This window comes from Euleptes europaea, chromosome 11, assembly GCF_029931775.1.
Source record: "Euleptes europaea isolate rEulEur1 chromosome 11, rEulEur1.hap1, whole genome shotgun sequence".
NCBI lineage: Eukaryota > Metazoa > Chordata > Lepidosauria > Squamata > Sphaerodactylidae > Euleptes > Euleptes europaea.
In genome coordinates, this window is record NC_079322.1 from 60,489,778 (window position 1) to 60,514,731 (window position 24,954).

The window sequence follows — 24,954 nt, forward strand, 5'->3', positions numbered from 1 at the left end:
ATTTTTCAAGTTCAAGAGTAGAATACACATGAATACTTACCATTTTTCACAGGACGCATCTATGAATAACACTCCCAAATTCATGATCTTCCTCAACATGTTTATATGCTGAACACAATTTTCAATGGAGGCAAGCCAATTAAAAAGTCTAACTAGAATTCCAGTTGACTTTGTTAAAGGAAATTATTTTAAATTAATGTGGCTACTGAACTGTTGCCATCTTTTACCTCAAAAATACATCCCGCCTAATTTTTTTGCTGTGAACATTTATTTATTTAAGCTAAACTCCAGGCCTTGAATGCTGACCATGAAGGAGTCTCAAGTTTCCTGCTACTATTTCGTGCTACCTCATTCTAAACAAGGGCAAACATCATATGTTTGTTGCATTAGTGTATACTGCCAAAACGTCACTATTAAATGAAATCATCTCTGTATTTTTGGTAAGAATCCTTCAACAGCTTCCATCCCCTCGCAGAAGCAGAAAGCTGAAACAAGGCCGTTTTGTTTTCAAGTGAGTAGCAGTTTGATTCCTGGTTTACTAGAGGGTGCTCAAAATGTTTTTCCATAAGCACTTCTCAAAGAGAATGAGCATTTAAGTGTGGTTTACCTTTACCAGTGAATGAAGGCTTTTTTCACCAAACATATCCCAGAGGAAGGTCAGGTCTTCCTGGCTGTTCACATGTGGCTGCAGCTGGGCTGGCAGAGAAGCCAGCAGCTCATACAAACCTATAAAGTGAAAATAACACAAGGAGTGAAAGCTAAGGGTGATCTCATTAATTTCGCTTAACCCTCTTGTGTAACTTGCTGCCTGTACCATTTTATATTACACCAGTAGTAGGTTTGGAAGTAGCCAAAAAACATTGTGTCAAAGAGATGGCTTCCCCCCCCCCCGCCCTCTTAGAGTTACTAGTAGGGTACTTTTTACTTTATTAACAGTTGCTAAAGCTTCTATAGGAATATATTTACTTAACACTGTACCAAGAATTCATAATGCTTTTTGGAAAGAGACAAATCCCAGAAACACACACATTCCTTTGCTTAATCGTTATTCCATTTCCCTTGATATTAGAGTGAAATGAGTCATGAATAGGAAAAACATCCTTAAAAGAACAGAGAAAATGGATGGGGTGGTCCATTAAAAAGAGTTTGTGGTTTCTCTAAATATTTCTCACCGATACATAGCTTTAAAAAAAGAATCTGGGTGTGATAGATGTACAGCAGAATAAAAATGTGAAGACTAGCTATTCAGGAGTCAAAAGCCTTATATGTGTGAGCAGCACTGAGCAAAGGCATGGGCACAAAAGACTTATCCAGGCTTCTCTAAAAGAGATTAAAGCAATGACTGCTCCTAGTTATTTGTAGCACATCTCACAGCAGTTTCCTGGGGCAGACAGTAGCACAGTGTTTTCACAGTAGCAAACAGCACAGAATTATCCATCATGTTGCTGTCTAAGAAACTTGGCAACATGACCTGCAGAAGCTTTCTCAAAGGACGTAACCTAGCATGAGCTGTTACCAACTCAGAGCATGTGTCTTAATTTTTTTCTAGCGGGATTTCTTAGGACTAAAACACTTCCCTCTTCATCCTGGAACACCCACCCACCCCAACACCCTCAGGATCTATGTAAACTACCACAGCTACCAGTTTGAGTTATCGTCTATATGTTATTCTGCAGCACTGAACACATTCATTCTTTATGGAGTAAGCACCACTAAACTCAGAGCAATTAGTTCCTCAGAATAAATGGTCATTAACAGACCAAGATTTATTCATCACAAGAAAAAATTTCCTAAGACACTGCAATATTGCTGTTTCCGAACACACTGAAATTAAAGCATAATATGTTATCGTCAGTAGTCTATCAATCTTATGCTTATGTACTTTAGATATTGAAATGTTATGTTTTAGGGCTCACCACTGCTGCACAATGTTTGGAAGTATCAGATGCCTCTTCTAAAACTAAATACAGTATCTCTAGAAACTAATGCCCCCTACCCTCCAGTTAACACGACTTAGTAAAGCCTACTTAAAAAAACCACCCAAAAGCATTCTTTCCAGACATTTTCTATAGGCTTTGGGAAAGTGATGTCCAGCTTTGCTTTAGAAGCTACTCTTTTGGCTAAAAAACACTATTCACACAGGATCATACACAAATCACTGATATTTTCCCTGGATATAGACAAACTGAGCCTATGCTAAATACTGCCTTGTATCAGTGGCTGCAATAACATCTAAAGATTTTAAGTTCAAGCTTGGCTCAGTGGCTAGATTTATAAAAGCCAAGCACCTGGTACAAAACATATACACAACTGATTCAGCACACCAGTGGATGATGTTGGAGCATTTATCAGTGACAGTGAACTACATATATTGAATGGGCACTGTGGCACCTATTTTTCTCATTAAAACAACAAGTAATAAAGGCAAACATTGTAAAGGGTTTCTTAAAGGGGACTGACTAAAGAGAACATTAAAGATTTCTTTCCATCCCATCTCTTTTTAAGAAGTATAAATATTTCACTCAACTGTCTGCAGCAGCTACACATTTCCTCCACATAAAAAAGAAACAACGCTGTTGAAAACAGGAGTGGAAAGTTAAAGTTGGCACTATACTTCTGAACTACCACCAACTGTTAATTTGTATTATTATATGAATGTTAATTGTAAGCATTTCCTTATGATAATGATGGTGGTAAGACTATTTCCATTTCTTACAGACCTGCTTTTACACTTTTTTTTTTGTTCTAGTCTCTTCATTTTCAGCCAATGAAATCAGAACCAAAGCTTGTTAATAGAGTTAAGCCAGACAGAAGAACTGAGTGCTCATTTGGCTAGACGTTTTCACTGAAAGAAACAAGATGGGCAAGTTTTCAATGCATATTCACTGTTTAACTAACCAGCATAAAGAAATATCTAAGTTTTCAAACAATCAGGGATTTTCAAACCTTTTGCCAACTGACATCTGCTACATCTCAGAGGTCGTAAATAATGCAGGGTATGCCTACTGGACCTCACTGTTATGCTGCATCAACGGAGAAAAGACTCTAGAACCTCCCCATTACCCTCCTGCAGATAAAAGAAAGCAATGGTGAAACTCCCTCTCTATTATATTTTTTCTCTCTCAAGTGTGGGCTGAACTGCAGATATCTAAACTGTGGATTGGGTCCACAATGAGAGAGAGGAAGTTTTTCTCCAAACTTGGGGTATGCCCCAAGTTTACCTGCACATCCACCAAGGCTGCAACTGAAAAGACAGTCAAAGTAAAGAGGGGGGAGAAGGGGGGGAATACTGACAGAGGAGGAAAGGGGAGGGAAGATTGTCAGAAAGATGGGGAGGGGAAGAAGTACAGGGGGAGATTGACAGAGAAGGGGGGGAGAAAGAGAGAGGGTAAGATAGTCAGGGAAAGCGGGGGAGAAATAGAGGGGAAAGATAGACAGAGAAGTGGATGGGGGAGAATGAGGGGTGAAAGATGGTTTTGAGAAGGAGGGAGAGAGAAGGCAGTAAAGGTAGGGGGGATGGGATGCATCCTCCCCATATGTTTCTTGCAGGTCCTCACTTGTATATTCTAATAGCCGTCAGCAAAATCCAACGATACATAAATCCAGTGATCAGAGCTATGAACAGACAAGACTGATTTTTCTACAAACCTGAAAAATGGCCTAGGTTTTTAGGATAATCCGTAACCTTAAAAAAAATACATGGGGGGGGGGTAAAACCCCCAAATGATAAAAGGATTGCCTGTTGTTTTTTAAAAAATGGAAGCCCTCAGTGGCAGCTGCTAAGAAACCACAGCATTCAAGGCTTGATTTATATCAATAAAAGTCAGGGGAAGGGCCCTTTCCAGGGCTCTGAGAGAGGACTCATTGCGCCAGGCCCAGCAGCAACCACTGGGTGACTTGATACCACTCGACTGCATTGACTCACCTAGGTCTGGCTGCTTGCTACTGTTCAACAGCAGTCACCCTACAAAAGCCACTATGGTATAGCAGTTACAGCTTCAGAGTAGGGTCTGGGAGACCGGGTTCAAATCACTAGTCTGCCATGGAAGTTCATTAGTTGATGTTGTGCAAGTCACATACTTTCTGCCTAACCTACCTCACGGGGTTGTTGTGAGGATAAAAAGGAGGAGAGGAAAATACTATGAGCTGCTTTGGTCCCCACTGTGGAGAAAGGCAGGGTATAAATGAAGTAAATAAATAATAAATATAGCTGAAGATGGGAGGCATATAAAAGGTAGGTTGGTAATGGCTAATAAAGCAGGGAAAGGGCTCGAGAGTTCTTGAGGGTTCCCTACCATGCAAGTGTGTCTGGTCCAGCAGTTGATACCACACAACTAGGCCACAGTTTTCTTAGGTACAGTTTTTTTTGCGGGGTGGGGGAGCTGAAGACAGAGGAACAGATAAAACTAGGTTGGCTGTTTGGTGGAAAGGCTTTCAGGGAAGGGAAAGAGGACATAGCTGAGGAGAAGGAAATGAGATGCCCCCGCAAATCTTTGTGGGTTCCAGCTTGTAAATGCATATTTAACAGAACATTTGGTAAGAAAAAGGTAAGGTTTCTTTTGCAATCAGGAAGGTGAAAACTTCAGAGTTCTTAACCAATTGCAAACCTGGGCAAAATTTCTTCCCAGTTCTGTCAACCAACAGATGCCCAAGGCCACAACAAGGAATGTTAGAAACACCAGAAGCAACATCTTAAATCCAAGGGTGGGCGGGCAGAATTGCTGGTAAAAAGGCTGAGCTGCCTCTGCTCCTCCTCCTTTAAAGGGTCAGCAGAGGGGAGCCTCCTGGCCGCATCCCTCCAATGTCCCACAGCCAGCTACCAGAAGTGGGGTGTAGCCACGGACGGCACAGGACACTCAGTTTAGAGCTAGCAATAGGTGCAGCTGCCCCCTACTTTTTCCATCCCCCAACCCAGGCACAAGGGGTTTGGGCAAGGGTGGAACTTCAATGCCATAGAGTCCAATTGCCAAGCAGCCATTTTCTCTAGGTGAACTGATCTCTACTGGCTGGAGCAGGGGTCTGCAAACTGCGGCTCCCGAGCCGCATGCGGCTCTTTGGCCCGTTGAGTGCGGCTCTCTGAACTTGGTTCGGAGACCCTGCTCTTGTGCCCGCTCGCACCAGCAGCCGGGCTGCGGAGCTGGCGCGCCTGAGAGAGAGAGCGGGCGAGCTGTCTCTCCCACCCACCCCGCCGTGGAGAATGGCCGGGTCCCCCTTTCCCTTGCCCTCAATGGTTGGGAGGCTAAAGCCTACCCTCCCCTCTAGCCGCGCAATTGCAGGGCGGGCGGCTCGGCGGTTCCTGCCCCCCCCCCGCCTATCAGCTGTTGGGCAGGGTGGGCTTCCTTTGGTAGACCTGGCCTCCGGCTGAGTCCCATTGGGAGGCCATGTCTACCCATTGGCTTTCTTGGCGGTAGACCTGGACTCCAAGGAGGGGGAGAAGTCCCCCTTCAGAGGCCAGGTCTACCAATTGGCTCGTATGGGCCTCCGGAGGCCAGGTCTACTGCCAAGAAAGCCAATGGGTAAACCCGGCCTCCCAATGGGACTCAGCCGGAGGCCAGGTCCACCAATAGGCTTTTATGGCGGTAGACCAGGCCTCCAGACGAGGACTCCAGACGGGGAGGGGGAAATGGCAGGGACTTACAATTTAATTTTTATCAATAAATAAGATCACTATTAAGTATAATATCAAGTTTTATTCAGTGTACCTATAGTTAAATTAAGACTTTAATTAAAGTTTATTAAGTTAATAAACAGTGTACCTACCTATATAGTTTAAGTTTAAGAAATTTGGCTCTCAAAAGAAATCTCAATCGTTGTACTGTTGATATTTGGCTGTTTTGACTAATGAGTTTGCCGACCCCTGGGCTGGAGTTCAGTTGTAATAACGGGAGATCTCTAGCTAGTACCTAGAGGTTGGCAACCCTATGTTCCTGTCAAAAACAGTTATAAACCTTTTGTTTCCATGTTATAAATCTGAACCAGTCAAAGAAGAAGCCAGCTTTGTAACTTTTATGCTTTCCCATTCCCCAGATCTCGGAGGGGAGATGGAGGAAGACAAAGCTGCACAATTCACTGGAATAAACCTGTTTCTTAGTTGTTTGCATCAAGCCTACTGTGAGGCTCCTTCAATCCCATAATCACCTCATAATAGGCCAAGTGATTGCCAGGTGGCCCAAGTCCATGCATTGCACTTGTTGAGGACTAGAAGTCTAAGTGGTCCCAAAAGCCTCAAATATAAATATAAAAGTATATAAAAATAAAATGTAAGTCTTTTGTAATGTAAGTGATTGCCAGGTGTGAAATGTAAGTCTCTAGTTTCTAGATCTAGAGACAGGATATCATCACACTGGCCTTATATTCACAACCACAGCTTTCCCCAGAATGGTGGAAATTACAATGCAGATGGGATACGAAGAGTTGTATATTAATCTTTATTCCCACTAACAGACTAAGGAAGCCATCTAAGCAGGTCTACCCAGAAGTTTTATTTTATTCAGCCCATTTTATTCAGTGGGACTTACTCTCAAAAAAAGTGTTCTTAGGTTTGCACTGCTAGGTTTCTTGGGGGGAATAATGAATGGCTGGATTGCCATTCGAATCCCCAGTCTGCCATGGAGGCCTCCTGCATGGCCTTGGGTCAGCTGCTCTCTTTGAGCCTCACCTACCTGACAGGGGTGTTACTATGAAGATAAAATGGAGGAGGGGAGAAGGTTATAAGTTGCCTGCGGTCCCCATTGGGGGGGGGGGGAAGCAGAAAATAAATATCTTAATTAAGTGTACAGTGTAGGACACTCTCCCCTGCTTTGTCTCGGATAGCCGGAGCTGGGAAGGGCTGTAGCTTAAAGCTAAAGTATAAGAACCACATACAGAAAGTCTCAACGTTCAATCCCTGCTGTCTCCAGTTAAAGGATCTCAGGAAGAAGCCTCAGGACTCACTCCTTGGGCAGCTCTTGCCAGTGTGAGTAGACAGTACCATGCTAAGATGGACCAATGGTCTGACACTGCACAAGACAGCATCATATGTTCAATATTTATAAACACTATATGACAGTACCCCAAAAAAAGAACGGTGAATAAAACTCCAGAGTTTTAAAGGATTGGTGCACATCTCAGGCGCACCAAAATTAGTGATACATTTTGCACTTCAAATTAGTGCACACATTCAAAACTGTGGTTATGAAAAGCAGATCCCACCTAAAGCATTTGAGGAGTCATCCCCTGATTTCCCCAAACTAACCCTCCTCAATCAACCCACATATTCAATTCTAATGACAGTCTTTCACTGGAAGGTAAATGTTTACCAAAAATGTGGTGCAAATTTCATTTATTGAAAATATTTACAATGTGTCGCCATTTCTCTCTCTCTCCTGGTGAACACCCATGTCATCTGTCCTTGCACCTATGGAACATGCAGGCCAATGCATTGCTACATGCTGTGGAGATTCTATATGGCAGCAGCAAGTTTTTCTATTGAGCACAAACATTTAATAAAATCTTATCCTATACCTTGTCACCTCCCTGCCCTTCTCTTTCCCCTCAAAAGCATTTGTTCTTCTCCCTAATAAAAATTAAGGAAGGGATTACTCTTCAGGATCTCTTTCTGTCTGCAGCTCTGGATAGTGTTTGACTAAGAGTGTTTGACTAAGCAGGTGTTGTGTCTTACCAAGCTACTATTCTCAGCTGATCAGGATTTAGCCATATATCAGGCTTGTCTATACTACTGGCCTCAGTTAGCTGTGGTAGCAGATACCAAAATGTAATTTAAATCAATCCTAGATTACTAATTTGACTAAATCTGTTCCAAAACACAGCCCAGTGAGTCACAGGTCTTTTAAGAGGGAGGCCTGGCAAACTCTCTTCATAGGAATTACTTGCCCCAGACAAGAAAAGTAGAATCATGATTTTGCTGTCACTTTGAAATCCACAGGAGTTTTTACAACTACTGTTCTTGCAAATGCTTTCATGGGACAGTGTTAAATGTTTCATGGTTTGTTGTCTTTAAACGAAGAAAAAGTCCTGTATATGAAACTTCATTTATACCATGCTAAAAACGTTTCAGTGTTACTGTGTGTGGGTGTGTTAAGTGCCATCAAGTCGCTTCTGACTCATGGTGACCCTATGAATCAAGGTCCTCCAAAGTGTCCTATCTTTGACAGTCTTGCTCAGATCTTGCAAACTGAGGGCTGTGGCTTCCTTTATTGAGTCAATCCATCTCTTGTTGGGTCTTCCTCTTTTCCTGCTGCCCTCAACTTTTCCTAGCATGACTGTCTTTTCTCTTGTCTTCTCATAAAGTGACTCTTGTCTTCTCATAATGTGACCAAAATACAACAGCCTCAGTCATATACTACCACTATTTTTTCCAGCAAGAATCCTGTGGCCAAAAACCAAAACATATGTGTGTTCTTACTGCGGTCATACAACCTTCTGAATTTGTAACCCATACATAAATTTATTTTAAAAAGGTAAAGGTAGTCCCCTGTACAAGCACTGGTTCATTCCTAACCCATGGGGTGACGTCACATCCCGACGTTTACTAGGCAGACTATGGGTTAGTTTGCCATTGCCTTCCCCAGTCATCTACACTTTACCCCCAGCAAGCTGGGTACTCATTTTACCAACCTCAGAAGAAGTCAACCTTGAGCTGGCTACCTGAAACCAATTTCCATTGGGATTTATTTTAAAGACCATATTAAATTATGGGTATCAGAAGAGGAAAAGACATAGGTTTCAATTTCCTTTTTGGAAGTCTAGAACAGGGGTCCCCAATGTGGCGTCCGCCAACACCTTTTCTGGCACCTACCAAATGTTTTAGCAAGCGGGCAGAGCCAGATAGGGCTTTTGCCCAGCAAGGCTTCAGATTGGCTGTGCAGATTTCTTTTAAAAGTTGCTTTGGCAGCAGCTGCCAACACAGCACAAGAATCTGCACTGTGTTACTGAACATAAGTTGGTAATCATTTTGTGGCTGGCTCCTGCAGCAGCCATTTTGTGGCAGCCATTTTGTTTCTGAGCCCACCATCCCATGTCAGAATTCCAAATGTGCCCACAGATTTAAAAAATGTTGGGGACCACTGGTCTAGAAAATCTGGTGGCTGGGACTGTTTCAACTATTATCATGCATTGGAACATATTTGAGTCAATGAGCTTTGTAAGAAAGACACTGTCACAACTTAATTAACTTCAATAGCATCACTAACCCATTATACTGGATGAAGTGTTATAGTCTAAATTCCAGAACAAATTCTGTGAGGTACCTTGCTATCATGAAAAACTTAGAAACCTGAATATCTTATAATGAACCCTTAGGGACAATGAGGAATAAAACTTGTTTGGTAATTATACAATTAGAACTTGAACTCTGAACAGATTTTTTTTCTTCAAGTAATGCATGAGATGACAGACTACATGTCTTCTCAAATTTTTAGCCTCTAAACTACGTAATTAACTTCACTTGGTTCAAACTTGTGACATGTATCATATATGTCTTTCTACATATTTATACGATCTCAGATAAGAATGTTAGGTCTAACCGGACAAGGGTATTAGAAGGTGTACAGGATCCATGATTTCCAAATTAGCAGGTTTGTTACAGGTAAATACAAATGCATTTTGCCCTGGTATATTTGTATTGTTGAAAAAAGGAAGTTTCTCATCACTTAAACTGCAAGGTAACACTGCTGGTTTAATGCAGTACACCGTCAGGCTAGACTAAGACATCCAGTATGCATTTACATGTCTGGAATGTGGTTAAAGGCATCTATTCACATCAGTTCACTACTAACTAGCCACATGCTTTCCCCCTAGAACCATGTTAAACTTCTAGAAGCTTTTTAAAGGTAATTTTAGCAGCTAAATTCTCCAGGTAGCATACTACTGTAGTCTTACACGAAAAAAACAATCCTGGTTTTCAAAAAAGGCAAGGCTTCCTGCACACTCACAATACCGCCTAACCATTTTGCAATTAGTCCCTATCAAGATAGCAGAGCTTCAATGCTGAAGACAGCAGTAACTGACTTCTGTTTCTCTGAAATCTCTTAGATCCAAACCAGCAATTCCGCCCCCCTGCCCCCAAATGGGAAAGCTAGGTACTCTGCAACAAATGTTTCATCTAACTTTCCTTTAACACACGTGTAAGCTGGTAAGAGCAATTAAAGCACAGTATGTATTTACATATTTTTTCTATATAAATAGGTGTTATGTTTTCAGTATGTTTTATTTTTTATATCTATTGTAGATAGACTACAAAATTGCAAGTTCAGCTTTCAAGTCATATGAATTACTGCTGCTTTTTGTAAGCCTCTGACCTCTTGATTGAAGAGAATGATAATAAAACATGCACCTGCATACAGATTTATTAGCATTGCTCATTAAAGTAAATTCAGAAATAGCATAATTTTCTATCTCATCTGGAAAATAAGATTTAGATTAATCCAACATTAACAAAACCTGGCAGATCAGCTTTCAGATGATATTTTGGGTAGGGGAGGAGACAGGAGGAATGTGTGACTGCAGGATATCAAGACTACAAGTTATTCACAGAAACAGTTTCACATGGTCAACTGTCTTCTAGCCTGCCCTAAATAAAAATCTACTACCAATTATTATAGGATGGACTTGGAAAAGTTGTCTATATTTGTAGAACTCTTTCTCAATTCTGTCTTACTGAATACAAGGACCCATTATTATAACAGTAATTTTATTTTTAAAGACTTGTAAATTGTTACAAATAATGGAAAAATGATCAGTACACAACCTTTCTTCAATTCTATAGAACAGTTTCCGCTACTATTATTTTCTGCACAAGACAGCTAGTTCCTAAGAGGAGAATAAATGGCTCAGAAATTGGGGAAAGTGTTCACGTGGTAAACCACTCATACTGCAGAGTCCAGATGCTCAACATTCTTGACATCAGAGTGGAAAAATTTACTGTTAGTCTAGAGAAATTTAATATCACCATTCTTGTCATATCCTTCATAGCTTCATTATTAGAGCTAGTCTGTGGAAGCTATAAAGTACGGCTAAATGATAAAAAATATGGTCACTGCATTCCATCATTCTTGCATATTACAAGAAAACACTAATCATGTCAAAGAGATTTTTAATCACTATTAAGACAAATGGATGTCCATTTACCTTCATTTATTAAGTAATTTACTACATCAAAATTTTGAACCAAAATGCCAAGTTAAGACCTCAGTTTTTAACTGTAACTAAGGGGTAATAAACACTAAAGAACATATACCTAAGCCCAAAACAACACTGTAAATTTTTACTGTATTAATAAAACACAACACACCAACCTTTAAGTTTTCCAATTTGTCAAAGATGGAATAATCAGTACTGTTCATTGCTATTTCTACCAGGCTTACATTTCTCACAAGTAAAGTATTTTACAGTTCTGTAATAGGATCAGATAACATTTGTTATAGAAGATTAAATATCCAGCAATCCCATGCCTGTATAATGACATTATTTGCTACTGTACAGTGCAATGCAATAAAGACCATCAATATTGCCTGAAAAAGATGCACTGTGGTAAACAAAGGTTAGCGTGCTGTAGGATACTCAGCAAACTAGAAACAGCACTTCACAAGCTAGACACAATGATTATAAAGTAGTGGTATTTAATAACATATCCACCACTGATAGTATATAGGCAAAAACATGTATTGTTGATTATTGCCTTAAAAGTAACACCAAAGAGAGGACTATGCCTTGTTACAAACAAATAGCAGTATTATAGGTAAGTCCATGAAAGGGGGTGCCAACCTCCCTTTCTTCCACAGATATGCTTCTTGAGAGTAGCAATTCAGTAGTGCAGTTGTTCTCAACAGAAGCCCGGTGATCTTTCTGTTTCAGCAATTAATGCCTTCTTCAGGGACCACTATATCATAAATTAGTACATAATGCTAATTAACAAATAATAATTAATATAAATATGCTAGCAATTGGCTTAAACAAGGGAGAAAATAGAGAGAAGATAGAGCATCATACTCACACGCTGGCTGTTATTAACATTCTCTGCGTTGGCAATTTACCAAAGATACTGCCCTTAATTTTAAATGGTGCAGTCACATGTAAGAATTAACCATTAAAGAGACAGTTACATTTTGCATTACAGAAAAACTGAATTCAATTAAAGAGACAGCTGTTACATAAATTATGTTACAAATAGGATGCTAAATCCATCGAGGTGTTCAGTCCTTTAGGATACAAAGTATCAAACATGTGGATGTATTTAGATTCTTGACGCCTTAATATGAGATCCACATCAGACCTATCATATTTCTGTTGATTGAATCGCCATAACACAAAAAATGAAAGATCCTCATCAGTGTGATTATTGTCAAGGAAATGCTGTGTTAGTGGGGCCTCCAATACACGTTGCCTAATCCTGGACCTGTGTTCACTTATGCGATATTTGAGTTGTCTATGGGTTTTTCCAATGTACCAAAAATGGCAAGCACATTTTATCGCATAAATTAAATGTTTGGAATCACAATTATTAAAACTCTCAATCATGAACTTTTGGCCAGTAGCTGGATTAATGATTTCTTTGACTGTTAGCATGAACCTGCAACTTTGGCAGGAACCGCATTTGAAATTACCCTTAGGTAAGTTGGCAACTGACTCCTCACATGCTTTATTGCTTATTAGAATGTCTCGGAAAGACCTGGTTCTTTTATATGCCATTCGTGGTAAAGACTGGCAGCCAGGCAAATGTTGGACTAAATGCCAATGTTTGTGAATCACCTCTCTAATTAAAGGAGATAATGAAGTGTACTGCAACACGCAAGTAACGCGATCCGAACGTTGTGCCATTGATTGAGATAGAGCCTTGGCTACTTACCGTGAAGGCTTCTTCTGCTCAGAGGGACGAAGGGCATCTTCATTATGGGTGTTTCCTTTTCCTCTTATCTCGGGAGGCAGGAACCAAATATTTAAATTTTTCTGACCTCTGAGGGTAAACGCCCCCTTGTGATCAGTTAAAGACTTTCCGAGCCTTATATATTTAAGATAGACTGAAGAAACATGTTAGTTATAATTCTATACAAGAAATAAGTTCCTAATAAACATTAACGATGAACCTTTAGGATAACTATAAGTCATGAACCAACAAACAGCGTTTAACTTGAATTGAATGTCAACTGGAAGTTAGATGTAACCATGATTACCTGTAATTTTATTTTATTTGTTTTATTTATATTTTACTGACGTCTGGGCGGGCAAGATGCCCTTCGTCCCTCTGAGCAGAAGAAGCCTTCACGGTAAGTAGCCAAGGCTCTTTCTCGCTCAGAGGGAGAAGGGCATCTTCATTATGGGACATACAAGAGCTGTCCCCCGCCCTTGGGAGGGTTAGACGTCCTGAAGTATACTTTGCAGTACTCGTCTGCCTAAGGCGGCATCTGCTGACAAGTATAGATCTAATTTGTAGTGTCTCACAAATGTGGACACCGAGGACCAAGTTGCAGCCTTACATATCTCTTCCATAAAGCACGGCAGTCGAAGGCTGCTGAAGTAGCCGCACTTCTTCCCAAGTGGGCAGTAACGCCCGCAGGAGCAGGTAGGTTACTTATTCTATAAGCCTGTGTTATGTATAAGGTGATGGTCCTACTAATGGATGCCTTGGACATATGCTTGCCCTTGTCAGGTGGTGAGATATGAACGAATAAGGAGTCAGAGTTCCTAATAATTTTAGTAAGATAAATGTAATAAATGTAAGATAATGCCCTTCTTAGATCTAGCTAGTGCCAGGCCTTCTCCTTAGGATTCTTGGGGTTAGTGCAGAAGATGTAAGCACTATGTCCTGCTCCCTGTGAAACTTGCAGCTACATTTTGTCCTATCTCAGTGATTGGTTCGAATGGTAGTTGTGTGAGTGCTGTCAAAGCTGTGTGCAGGCTCTAGTTGTGAACCTGTGTCTAACAGGAGGAGCTAAATAACTGACGCCCCTTAAAAAGGCTTTTATGTGATGGTGTTTGGTTAAGCGGTATCCAGATACCTTGGGTACTATGGTAGCTATAGATGCCAGTTGCCTTTGTAGAATGCAGGTAGCTAGCCCTAAGCTCTGTCCCTCCTGATGGCTTCCTTGTTGTCAATATGGTAGTGACGGCCACAGGGCTATAACCTAGGGCTATAAGTCATCTCCTTTCAGTGCCCATGCGGTCAGTTTGTACCACCCTGGATTGGGATGGCATATTGGGTCTTGTAGAGGGAGATCTTGTCTGTCGGGAAGTCTCCAATGGTTCTGTATGGACATCTGAATTATAGATGGGAACCACGGTCGTCGCAGCCAATATGGAGCTATGAATCTGACTGATGCTTTTTGAAGTCGTACCTTTCTCAATACCCTTGGAGGGAGGGGGGGAACCCGTACAGTAGGTCGTGTGGCCCTGGTGACATTAAGAGGTCCATTTGTTCCGCCCCCTGTTGACGGTACATGGAATAGTACCTTGGCAGCTGGTGGATGATGCTGGATGCAAACAGATGAATCTGTGGCGTGCCGAATCTCTGAGTAATAAGTTGAAAGACCTCTGGATGTAGAGACCATTCTGCCTCGCTGATGTCCTGTCTGCTGAGCCAGTCTGCTTGTATGTTGACTGTGCCCTGAATATGTTCTGCTGATTTTGATGAGAGGTTGGACTCGGCCCAAGGAAAAATGTAGTCGCTTCTGAGGATCGTCCTGATTTCTAGGGAACTGATGTGAAGATTCTGTTCTTGATAGTCCATGTTGCTTGAGCCATTGTCCCTTGAGTGTGGCTTCCCAACCTGATAGACACGCGTCCGTGAAGATTTGAATTGGTGTTGGACGGAGATACCAACTTCCTTTCGTCAAATTCTGACACTGAAACCATCATACTAGTCTTGATCTGACTTCATCGGTCAGGATGAGATTTCTGTCACTTCTTCCTTGGTATGTCTCTTTGGTACGGCCTCAAGAACCATTGAAGAGGTCTTGATCATAAGCGTGCCCCTTGAACCGCGGGAATGCATGCAGACATGTGACCCTTCAGTTTGGTCAGGGACATTAGAGAAGGCGATCGGGAATTAATCGCTTTCTTTGCTAGAGATGAAATGTTGTGGATTTTTGTCCACTGGAAGGTATAAGGAGTTTGTCAGTGTGTCTATGTCCATCCCCCATCTCTCTCAATCGTTGGGATGGAACTAAGTGGGTCTTTCTGAAGTTGATTATGACCCGTGTTCTGTTAACCTCTTCAGAACTCTCTCTGAATGATCTATGCTCTGCTAGTTTGAGCTTGCGCAAATCAGAATGTTGTCTGAGAAGGGTGCATTCTCACGCCCTCCTCGCGCAGAGATGTGACTGGTGTGTCCAGAACTTTGGTGAATACTCGAGGAGGGGCGATGATAACCCGAATCGTAAGGCCCTGAATTGGAAGAGGTGTCCCTTGTACGGGAACCGAAGGAAACAACAATGTGCCGGGTGTATTAGAATGTAAGAAAATGCTTTTCCCTGAGGACCTGTGTGACTGACTTTAGTGTCTCCATCCTGAAGCGCTTTAATGGGATAATCTGTTCAGAAACTTGAGGTCTAGGATGGCTTTCCATCCGCCGCCTTTGTTGGGAACAGTAAAGAATACTGAATAGACTCCCAATGTATGCTCTAATGGTGAGACTGGCTCCATCGCCTTGATGTCTAAGAGGCCTCTGAAATTCTATGGATTTTTTTTTGGGGGGGGGGGAATGTTGGAGATATTACTAGTCGATGTGAAGGAGTGTAAGAAAAACTCTATCTGATAGCCTTGTGAGATAATGTTTGTGACCCAGAGGCCTGGTTGGGAGGTGACCACTGACGGTGTAATAGGCTGAGGCTGCCTTCCACTGACTGGTGGCTGGCGTCACTGTTTGGTTGGGCGGTAGGGTTTATCCCCTTTATTGCCCTGGAAGGTGGAGGATTTTGGAGATTTATTGAATCGTCCTCCTTTACTAAAGGAGCTGCGATTCTGGTTCCGGTGGTTTCTAGGTTGATCAGGTCTGTATCTTTGAAGTATGTGGTATGCACGAAAGGACATAGAGGGAGTGATCCCTTGGATTCCTTGCGTAGAAACTTGTCTTTGGTCTCCACTGATATGGGGACCAAATTGTCTCCAAGCAAGGTCTTTCCCTGATACAGGAAGCCCATAATAACCAATTTTGATCTATATACTCCGCTTGCCAGGGGCGTACCCAGAGAGCCTTTCTGGCAGCTGAGGCTGTGGCTAGCGTTCTAGCTGCATATGACATGTTATCTAAGGAGGAATCAGCTAGAAAGAATACCACTCTCGAAAACATGGATGACATGGTATCTAAGGTAGAATCAGCTGGAAGGATACCACTCTCAAAAAAAAAAAAAAAACATGGATGCCCTTCTGGCATCTGATGCTGCGGCTAGTGTCCTAGCTGCATATGGCATGGTATCGAAGTTCGAATCAGTTAGAAAGAATACCACTCTCAAAAAACATGGGTACTCCTGTAAAGGCGTTTCTTTCTTCCTGTGGAAAAAATTGATATAACTTCCTAGTCCAAATTATTGCCGCTCTGTATACTAGGGCAGATGTGATAGAAGCGCTTGATAGTGAGTGCCAAGGCCTCTGAGCATTTATGCCTGCTAACTCTGCCTTCCTATCTGTAGGGTCCCTAATCATGGCAAGGCCATGTAACAAGGTTGAGGGAGTGAAGGCAGTGACAGGTGATTCTACTGAAGGCACTTTTAGAATTTTAGAAGCACTGATAAACCAAATATAAAGGGTTCCTAGAGGCTGTGGAGCATTGTATGGGTGCCATTGGTTTCTCCCGCTCTGCTTTCAACAGAGTTAGAAATAATCAAGCGCTGGCACAAACCTATCTGGAGTCTTTTCTCCCACTCTGAGTCCTCTGAGAGATCAAGAGTAGCTAGGTTTTTATGCCAATGCAGAAGGAAATCTTCTGCGTTAAATACTATAGACAGTCTGGGTACCAATTGGCAATTTTGTGACCATGAATTAGCTTTCAGCGCTGCTTAGGCTGGCCAGCACGTACTCTCTTGGTACTACTTGGACTGGTGATTGGCTCACCAGGATCTCAGGCAGAGGTCTTCCACATCACCTACTACCAGAATTGGCCCTCTGCATGCCAATCCGACGCTCTGCCACTGAGCCACAGCCTTTGGCTGATATTCTGCCCTTTTAGCAATCAGATTACTGTTTGTGGTGCTGGAGGGTGTGATCCCTACGATCCCTGTATGGATGGGGCAGGATAAGGAGGTTGTACTGCCCTTAAGCCATCTGAGAAGGCGTTTTAAATCAGGGCGGAGAGCTCTGCTCTTACAGGAGTAAAACAGGCTGCATCTATGAGGGGGGGGGCGAAGTCACCTTACCGGCAGTCGATGTCTCCGTTGATGCTTCCCGTCCTTGAATAACAATAGGCGAGCCGCCTAAGGACGGAGCACGGCGGGCGAGGCAAAAAGGCGAGCCGCCAGCCTCCTTCATTTCCCCCGTTCATGCTGTGTGGGAGGAGCGGCTACCGCCGCTGTTTTCTCCCGGCCGCTTTCTGTTGCGATCTGGCAGTCGCGTCTTTCAGGCGTGGCAGAGCAGCGTGCGTTTTGCAGCAGGCATTTGGCGCGCTTGTTAGCGGTCGAGCCAAGCCGTTTGTACTTGCCTGCGCCGTTCTTGCCGCTTTTGCCTTTCCCTTTTGAGTTTTGGTCCTCAGGTCACCAGAGTGACTGTCCGAGGGTTCATCTAATTGTAGTGGTAAGGCCACTAGCAGGCTAGGGTCTAAATTGGCAGGCGCTATATAGCTGTCCTGATGCCGATCCGCCAATTTTTTTTTTTTTTTTTTTTTTTGGCGGGAAAAGACTCTTCTGAGGAGAATAGGCAGAAAATTAAGACAGTAAATAGAATTGAGTAGTAGATTAGTTAGGTTAAGTTTAGGTTTGTTAAAATAAGAATATTTTTAGGTCTAATAAGTAAGGTTAAGGTTTCTCTATTATTTCTGTAGCAGAGAGCTGCTAGAAGGCTGCTCTCCCGTTCAAGGCAGGAAATAGAACTGATCACAAGGGGGCGTTTACCCTCAGAGGTCAGAAAAATTTAAATATTTGGTTCCTGCCTCCCGAGATAAGAGGAAAAGGAAACACCCATAATGAAGATGCCCTTCTCCCTCTGAGCGAGAAAATAGTTGAGTTCTAGATCTATCTCGTGTTCTGGACATGGCTTGCTTAATAAAGACACGTGCGTGTCTTTAAGACACAGGACGGTAAATTGGGAGTCCGTCCTTATAAAAAAGAAATGGCACGCAACACTCTGTTGCATTATGAATCTTTTCACCCACCCCATTTAAGGGATAACCTACCTTACAGCCAGTTACTTCGCCTTAAAAGGAATTCTACAAATGATGAAGATTTCTCACAGGCTGCAAATCAGCTTAGTGTTGAATTACAACAACGTGGGTACCCGAATAAAATTATTAAGCAAGCCATGTCCAGAACACGAGATAGATCTAGAACTCAACTATTATCTCAATCAATGGCACAACGTTCGGATCGCGTTACTTGCGTGTTGCAGTACACTTCATTATCTCCTTTAATTAGAGAGGTGATTCACAAACATTGGCATTTAGTCCAACATTTGCCTGGCTGCCAGTCTTTACCACGAATGGCATATAAAAGAACCAGGTCTTTCCGAGACATTCTAATAAGCAATAAAGCATGTGAGGAGTCAGTTGCCAACTTACCTAAGGGTAATTTCAAATGCGGTTCCTGCCAAAGTTGCAGGTTCATGCTAACAGTCAAAGAAATCATTAATCCAGCTACTGGCCAAAAGTTCATGATTGAGAGTTTTAATAATTGTGATTCCAAACATTTAATTTATGCGATAAAATGTGCTTGCCATTTTTGGTACATTGGAAAAACCCATAGACAACTCAAATATCGCATAAGTGAACACAGGTCCAGGATTAGGCAACGTGTATTGGAGGCCCCACTAACACAGCATTTCCTTGACAATAATCACACTGATGAGGATCTTTCATTTTTTGTGTTATGGCGATTCAATCAACAGAAATATGATAGGTCTGATGTGGATCTCATATTAAGGCGTCAAGAATCTAAATACATCCACATGTTTGATACTTTGTATCCTAAAGGACTGAACACCTCGATGGATTTAGCATGCTATTTGTAACATAATTTATGTAACAGCTGTCTCTTTAATTGAATTCAGTTTTTCTGTAATGCAAAATGTAACTGTCTCTTTAATGGTTAATTCTTACATGTGACTGCACCATTTAAAATTAAGGGCAGTATCTTTGGTAAATTGCCAACGCAGAGAATGTTAATAACAGCCAGCGTGTGAGTATGATGCTCTATCTTCTCTCTATTTTCTCCCTTGTTTAAGCCAATTGCTAGCATATTTATATTAATTATTATTTGTTAATTAGCATTATGTACTAATTTATGATATAGTGGTCCCTGAAGAAGGCATTAATTGCTGAAACAGAAAGATCACCGGGCTTCTGTTGAGAACAACTGCACTACTGAATTGCTACTCTCAAGAAGCATATCTGTGGAAGAAAGGGAGGTTGGCACCCCCTTTCATGGACTTACCTATAATACTGCTATTTGTTTGTAACAAGGCATAGTCCTCTCTTTGGTGTTACTTTTAAGGCAATAATCAACAATACATGTTTTTGCCTATATACTATCAGTGGTGGATATGTTATTAAATACCACTACTTTATAATCATTGTGTCTAGCTTGTGAAGTGCTGTTTCTAGTTTGCTGAAAAAGATGCACTGGCATTGGCATTTTATATTGTCTAATATACATTGAAACTTTTTATATATTCATTTTACTAAAAAGATCTATATGCTGACACTCTTTACCATTGCTTCCAAGCAGCTCCCATAATAAGTTATAAAATGAAGAATGCAGAAAATAACACCAAACATTTTTTAAAAAAATACTTCCCATAATGCTAAAAAAAGGTAAAGGTCCCCTGTGCAAGCACAGGGTCACTCCTGACCCATGGGGTGATGTCACAACCCGATGTTTTCGAGGCAGACTTTGTTTACGGGGTGGTTTGCCAGTGCCTTCCCCAGTCATCGTCCCTTTACCCCCAGTAAGCTGGGTGCTCATTTTACCAACCTCAGAAGGATGGAAGGCTGAGTCAACCTTGAGCCGGCTACCTCAAACCAACTTCCGTTGGGATCGAACTCAGGTTGTGAGCAGAGCTTGGACTGCAGTACTGCAGCTTAACACTCTCCGTCACGGGGCTCCTATAATGCTAATACAACCCATATTTTAAAATAATCAGGGACAACAGAAGTGAGCACACACGTATATACAAACAAAAACCCTACAGAACAAAAGAGTTTTCACCTGATACCTAACTATACTAGGCTCCAGTCAAAAAACAATGCAATAGCTGAGGTGCCACCCCCGAGAAGGCCCTGTTTCTCCATCACATCTTCTTGATGGCCAGGGCCTTTGTAGAAGACTTTAGTATGCATAAGGCAGGGTTCCCCAACATGGCACCTGCCAAGACCTGTTCTGGTGCCCACCTAGCGTTTTTAGGAAGGGGGGGCAGGTAGGGTTTTTGCCCTGAAAGGCTTCTTATTGGCTGTGCAGATTTTTTTAAAGGTTGCTTTGGCAGCAGCTGCCACTACAGCACAAGGATATGAACTGTGTTACTGAAGGCAAGCTGTGGCAGTCAATTTGTGGCTGGCTCTGCCTCCTGCGGCAGCCATTTTGTAGGAGCCATTTTGTTGCTGCGCCCACCATGCCCTGTCAGAATTCCAAACGTGCCTGCAGGCTCAAAAAGGTTGGGGACCCCTGGCATAAGGCATATATTAATAATGAAATAGACACACCGGATATGACTGATTATACACTTTCACTATCTTTAGCAGTAATGCTCACAGAAGGCACTGCATTCATACAATTCAAAAACTTTCCATGAACTTCACCACACACAAACTTAACACTTTATAGATTAAGACATGCACACACACAGTTTTTCTTTATATAAATGAAGCCGTTATATACGTTGTCAAGATCTGTTGTCAAGAACAGCAGCTTGGAGATAATACAGCCAAAATTGTTAGGGCCCTCTAGAGTATCAAGCCTTCACCAAGGCAATTTTTATCACATCTGAATGCAAAATAACTGCATGAACTTTTAGTTTAATTTAACCACCCCAAACACAGGAAACTCTAACACCTTTCAAAGTTTTGTTCTCTTGGTCAGTTTTTACAACAGGACAAAAGAAAAAGATCATTTTTATCAAATTGTTGAGAAAATATGGATGGTTCAAAATTTCAGACTGACAAGCACAAATGCAATTTCTCAAACCTGTTTCAGAGGGACTTAGGAAGATAATTTTTCAAAATTCTATACATCACTATATCCAATAATAAAAGGACTGACCTTCATGCCAGTCATGAAAGTAGCAAATCCTAATGATCCACTTTTAAGAAGGGTGTTTTTAAAGGTTTGTTTAACGTATTAAGTGGATGCCCAAGGCATGCAGAAAAATTTCTTTTCTAAGAGTGGGAAAGAACCTGAAGAAAACTTAATATGCTAGAGGAGGAACAGAATGTTGAGAAGAGTTAGGTCTCAGGAAAAGAAAGGGGGGGAGAAGTTAACAAGTTCAATCCCCTGAGAGTTTATAGAATCCTGGAGAGAAAGATTTGGGGGGCAATGGTTTTGAAATGGCTTCCCTTCCCACAATTCTTCATCAGCCCCTGGCTTGTTCTGAATATGAATCAGCACAGCCTGTAAGAAAATGCAAAGATTCCAACTGTGTTACTCTGCTGCAGCAAGATAAAGCGACTTCTTCAGCTGATGTTTAAGCTACAGCATGCTTTGCTAAACTAAAATCAATATTCTCAAAATGTTAAATTGTACCACATTAGCAAGAACAAAATTAAGAATATGCACATACATGTTCTCCTTTAGCCCTAGGTGTAGGGTAAAAATGAGGCATACATAGAAACATTCTTCACAGTGACCTTGTGGAAAATGAAAATGCAAAAGAATAATGCTGAAAAAACAAGTACAAAAACCCATACTTCACCTACAGAAGTAATTAGCCGTGCTAAACATAATACCACCTGACTGAATATACACCTTTTCATGAGCAAGCTTCCTTCCATGAATGGAAAGCACCCTCGTATCAAATCCCACATTATCCAAGAATTTTATACATCCATTTTGTTAAGATTAAATTAGGCAGTTACATATTACTTAATGTGCTCTACAAACATATACAGCCCAATCAACTAAAAAAGATCCATGTGCAGAAGACTGCTGACATACACATGTACCACCTGGTGGATTAGGAACAGTCTTCCACAGAACCGCCCGCCAAGATACCAGGGGCAATTCTGGTGAATGAATTCCCCAGGACCAGATCACTCTACTGTGAGGCTAATTATGCAAGTTTAAGCTCACTGACTTAAGCATGCTGCTTTCTGGAAAATAGCTGTAAGTGTAGCAGTTATTTCAAGTCTCTGCTGTAATTTGAGTGGGGGGGACTAATATTTTTCAGCATTTGGGACTGGGTTATGCAGCACTCATGGGAACAGCAACAGGAGGTGTTGAGTGGAAGGGAGAATTAAAACAGCGTTTATTTAGAAGCAACAACAGCTATACCTCTGCGTTTCCCTAACAGAATATTCCTATAGATATTCCTATAGATATAGACTCAGCCCTATTAAACTCAACTGGGTTACATCCAGGTAAATCTGCAGAAGACTGCAGTCTAGGCTACAAGCCTGTGAAGCACTTGTTTGGGAGTAAACACCACAACTCAGTGTGGTTTACTTCTGCGTAAACATGGGTAGGTGTGTGCATGGCAACTCTTTTATAAGCACAAACTTTTTGCAGCAATGGATAATTTTTACTGGAATAAAATTCTTGTTGGGTTATATTTAGCTTGCACAGTACTGCAGCCAGAGAGTGCCCCTAACCAGTTCCAGACAGAGCCAGGCTAGCTTAAGCAGCCACACTGATCTATTTCTTAAGGTCCCCAAGAGTACCCAATGATCATAGTGCTTCTCTTGCTGCATAAACAGCACCACATTTTGCCTCCACTTTTGTATTATCTAGCAGAGGAGTTCTTTTTAAAACTGAGATCAAAATTGCTATTAATTTGCTACGTTAAAGCCTTCCAAATCCTGTGGCCAGTGTTTCAGCAATACTAAATTGTTTATTCTGCTTTTTTATTTTTCTCGCAGTTCTATCTTCATGTACTATAAAATTCTCTTATCTGTTCCATGAAGAACAGATAAATATATCTGATATGAAATTATATAATTTTTTCCTTTCTATAAGAGAACTGTTTTATTTATTATAGGTTTTTTTTAATCCAGCCTTTTCTACAAGGCACTCAGGCAGACATTATCTTCTCACCATTCCATCCTCACAGCAATTTTGTGTGGTAGGTTAGGCTGACAAAGAATGTTTATAACTATGTAAAATAATGACTCTAAATGCCTGTTGTATACAAGAAATGAAAATAAAAATCAGGCGTATAAAGAGAGTCAGTATAAAGGTTCAGCAAGTCTAATGAGTATCTTGTTACAGGTAATATTGTGGTGGGATTGAATTTTATAGTTGGCTAGTAGAAAACAGTAGCCTGCTACCAAGCCCAGCAACCGTTTGTGGACCACCTATGAGGAACCGAAAGCATAAAGTGGATACACATCTGAATATGGATGTGGCTGAATATGGCTGTAGTACTTCTATGCAGCTACTTTCAGTGGAATGCATGCATATGGGGGAAACACTCTATCAAGTACATCTAATCATGCATGAATATGTTTTTGCATTCAACTAGAGCAGGCTCTGGGGCCATATGCCAATAATTTATGCATTATAATCACTCTGTGTAGAAGTTATCAGTCCAATGCTTACGTACCTGTGTCACCTCCAGATCCAGTTGACAAAGCTGGCATGGTTTAGTTAGCAGAACACAGCACACACATGTGCTAGAACAGAAGTCCAGAGAGAAGGTGACGGTTAACTTCAACACACTGCTTCTGGCCTTTTTGCAAAGACTTGCATAGTAGTTTCAAAGCAGCCTGGAAAGAACAGAAACGTACACAATGAAGAAAAACTGTTAAAACCGCAAATGACTAACAATAGTCAAGGATCAATTAGCCATCTTAAACCACTTCACATTTAAGTTACTATAAAATGAGTTATTCTAGAATCTCAAGAAACAGTCAACAAAGTACACATTGTTTCTTGTAATCAGATAGGTAATCAGAGAATGCATGCATATATAAAATCTGTGCACTGTAGCCAGAATCTAAATAACTGTACAGGCTCAGAAAAGGCACTTGCACTGCTCTTAGCAGAATTTGACTCTTTCTCCCACTGATATACCACACATTGCTTTTGCAACCCTTCAGTTTCAAAAACAGTTTGGCAAATGGCATGGGGGACTGCTGATCAAGAAAAACAAATCTGAAGTCCCAAGTCCAGTTGTAGTTCTTTGGGGGCCTCATTGTTCCAACAAAACCTGGAGACTGCATGAACAGGCTATAGCTGTTTACTCTCGCTTAATATAACCCTAACTTTTCTTCTCTCTTCAGCGGGGAGCACAGTATTTGTTTCAAAGTATTCTGAATTACAAATCTTGGATACCCAGTTCATAAATACAGAAGTACAATTGTAAAGTTTAAATGTAACAATATAATTTTATTAAAACTGCCGATGTTATCTTGTACTTATTGACCAAGTTTGAACAAAACTGTTGTAACACACACTAGAGTCAGAATTAATAATGCTTACATGAGACTGTAACAAAAAACAAGGTAAGACAAGACATTGTAACACCTGTCTTCAAATAGAGAGAACAGGTTGATATTTCCACATAACGTTGATCAAAATTAATAAATTAAGAGTAATTTTGGCTTACCATATGGATATAATTATTTACAATGAATATTTAAAATGAATACAACTATTTATAGTTTCTCTCAAT

The 24,954-nt window shown here is 41.2% G+C and overlaps 1 protein-coding gene across 2 annotated transcripts in view; it reads right to left on the reverse strand.

The window, feature by feature from the left end:
• The window catches only part of MPP7 (MAGUK p55 scaffold protein 7), a 97,260-nt gene extending 73,251 nt beyond the window's left edge, over window positions 1-24,009 (reverse strand). Inside the window, exons 1-2 of one of the 2 annotated variants that reach the window (XM_056857979.1) lie at window positions 23,884-24,009; window positions 614-726 (exon numbers count right to left, since the gene is read on the reverse strand). In XM_056857979.1, the coding sequence (XP_056713957.1) occupies window positions 614-726; window positions 23,884-23,920 (150 nt within the window). In that variant the 5' untranslated portion in view covers window positions 23,921-24,009. Of the gene's footprint in view, window positions 1-607; window positions 727-23,883 lie in introns of both variants that reach the window. The other variant, XM_056857978.1, reaches the window with a different exon arrangement.
• Between the last annotated feature and the right edge of the window lie 945 nt (window positions 24,010-24,954).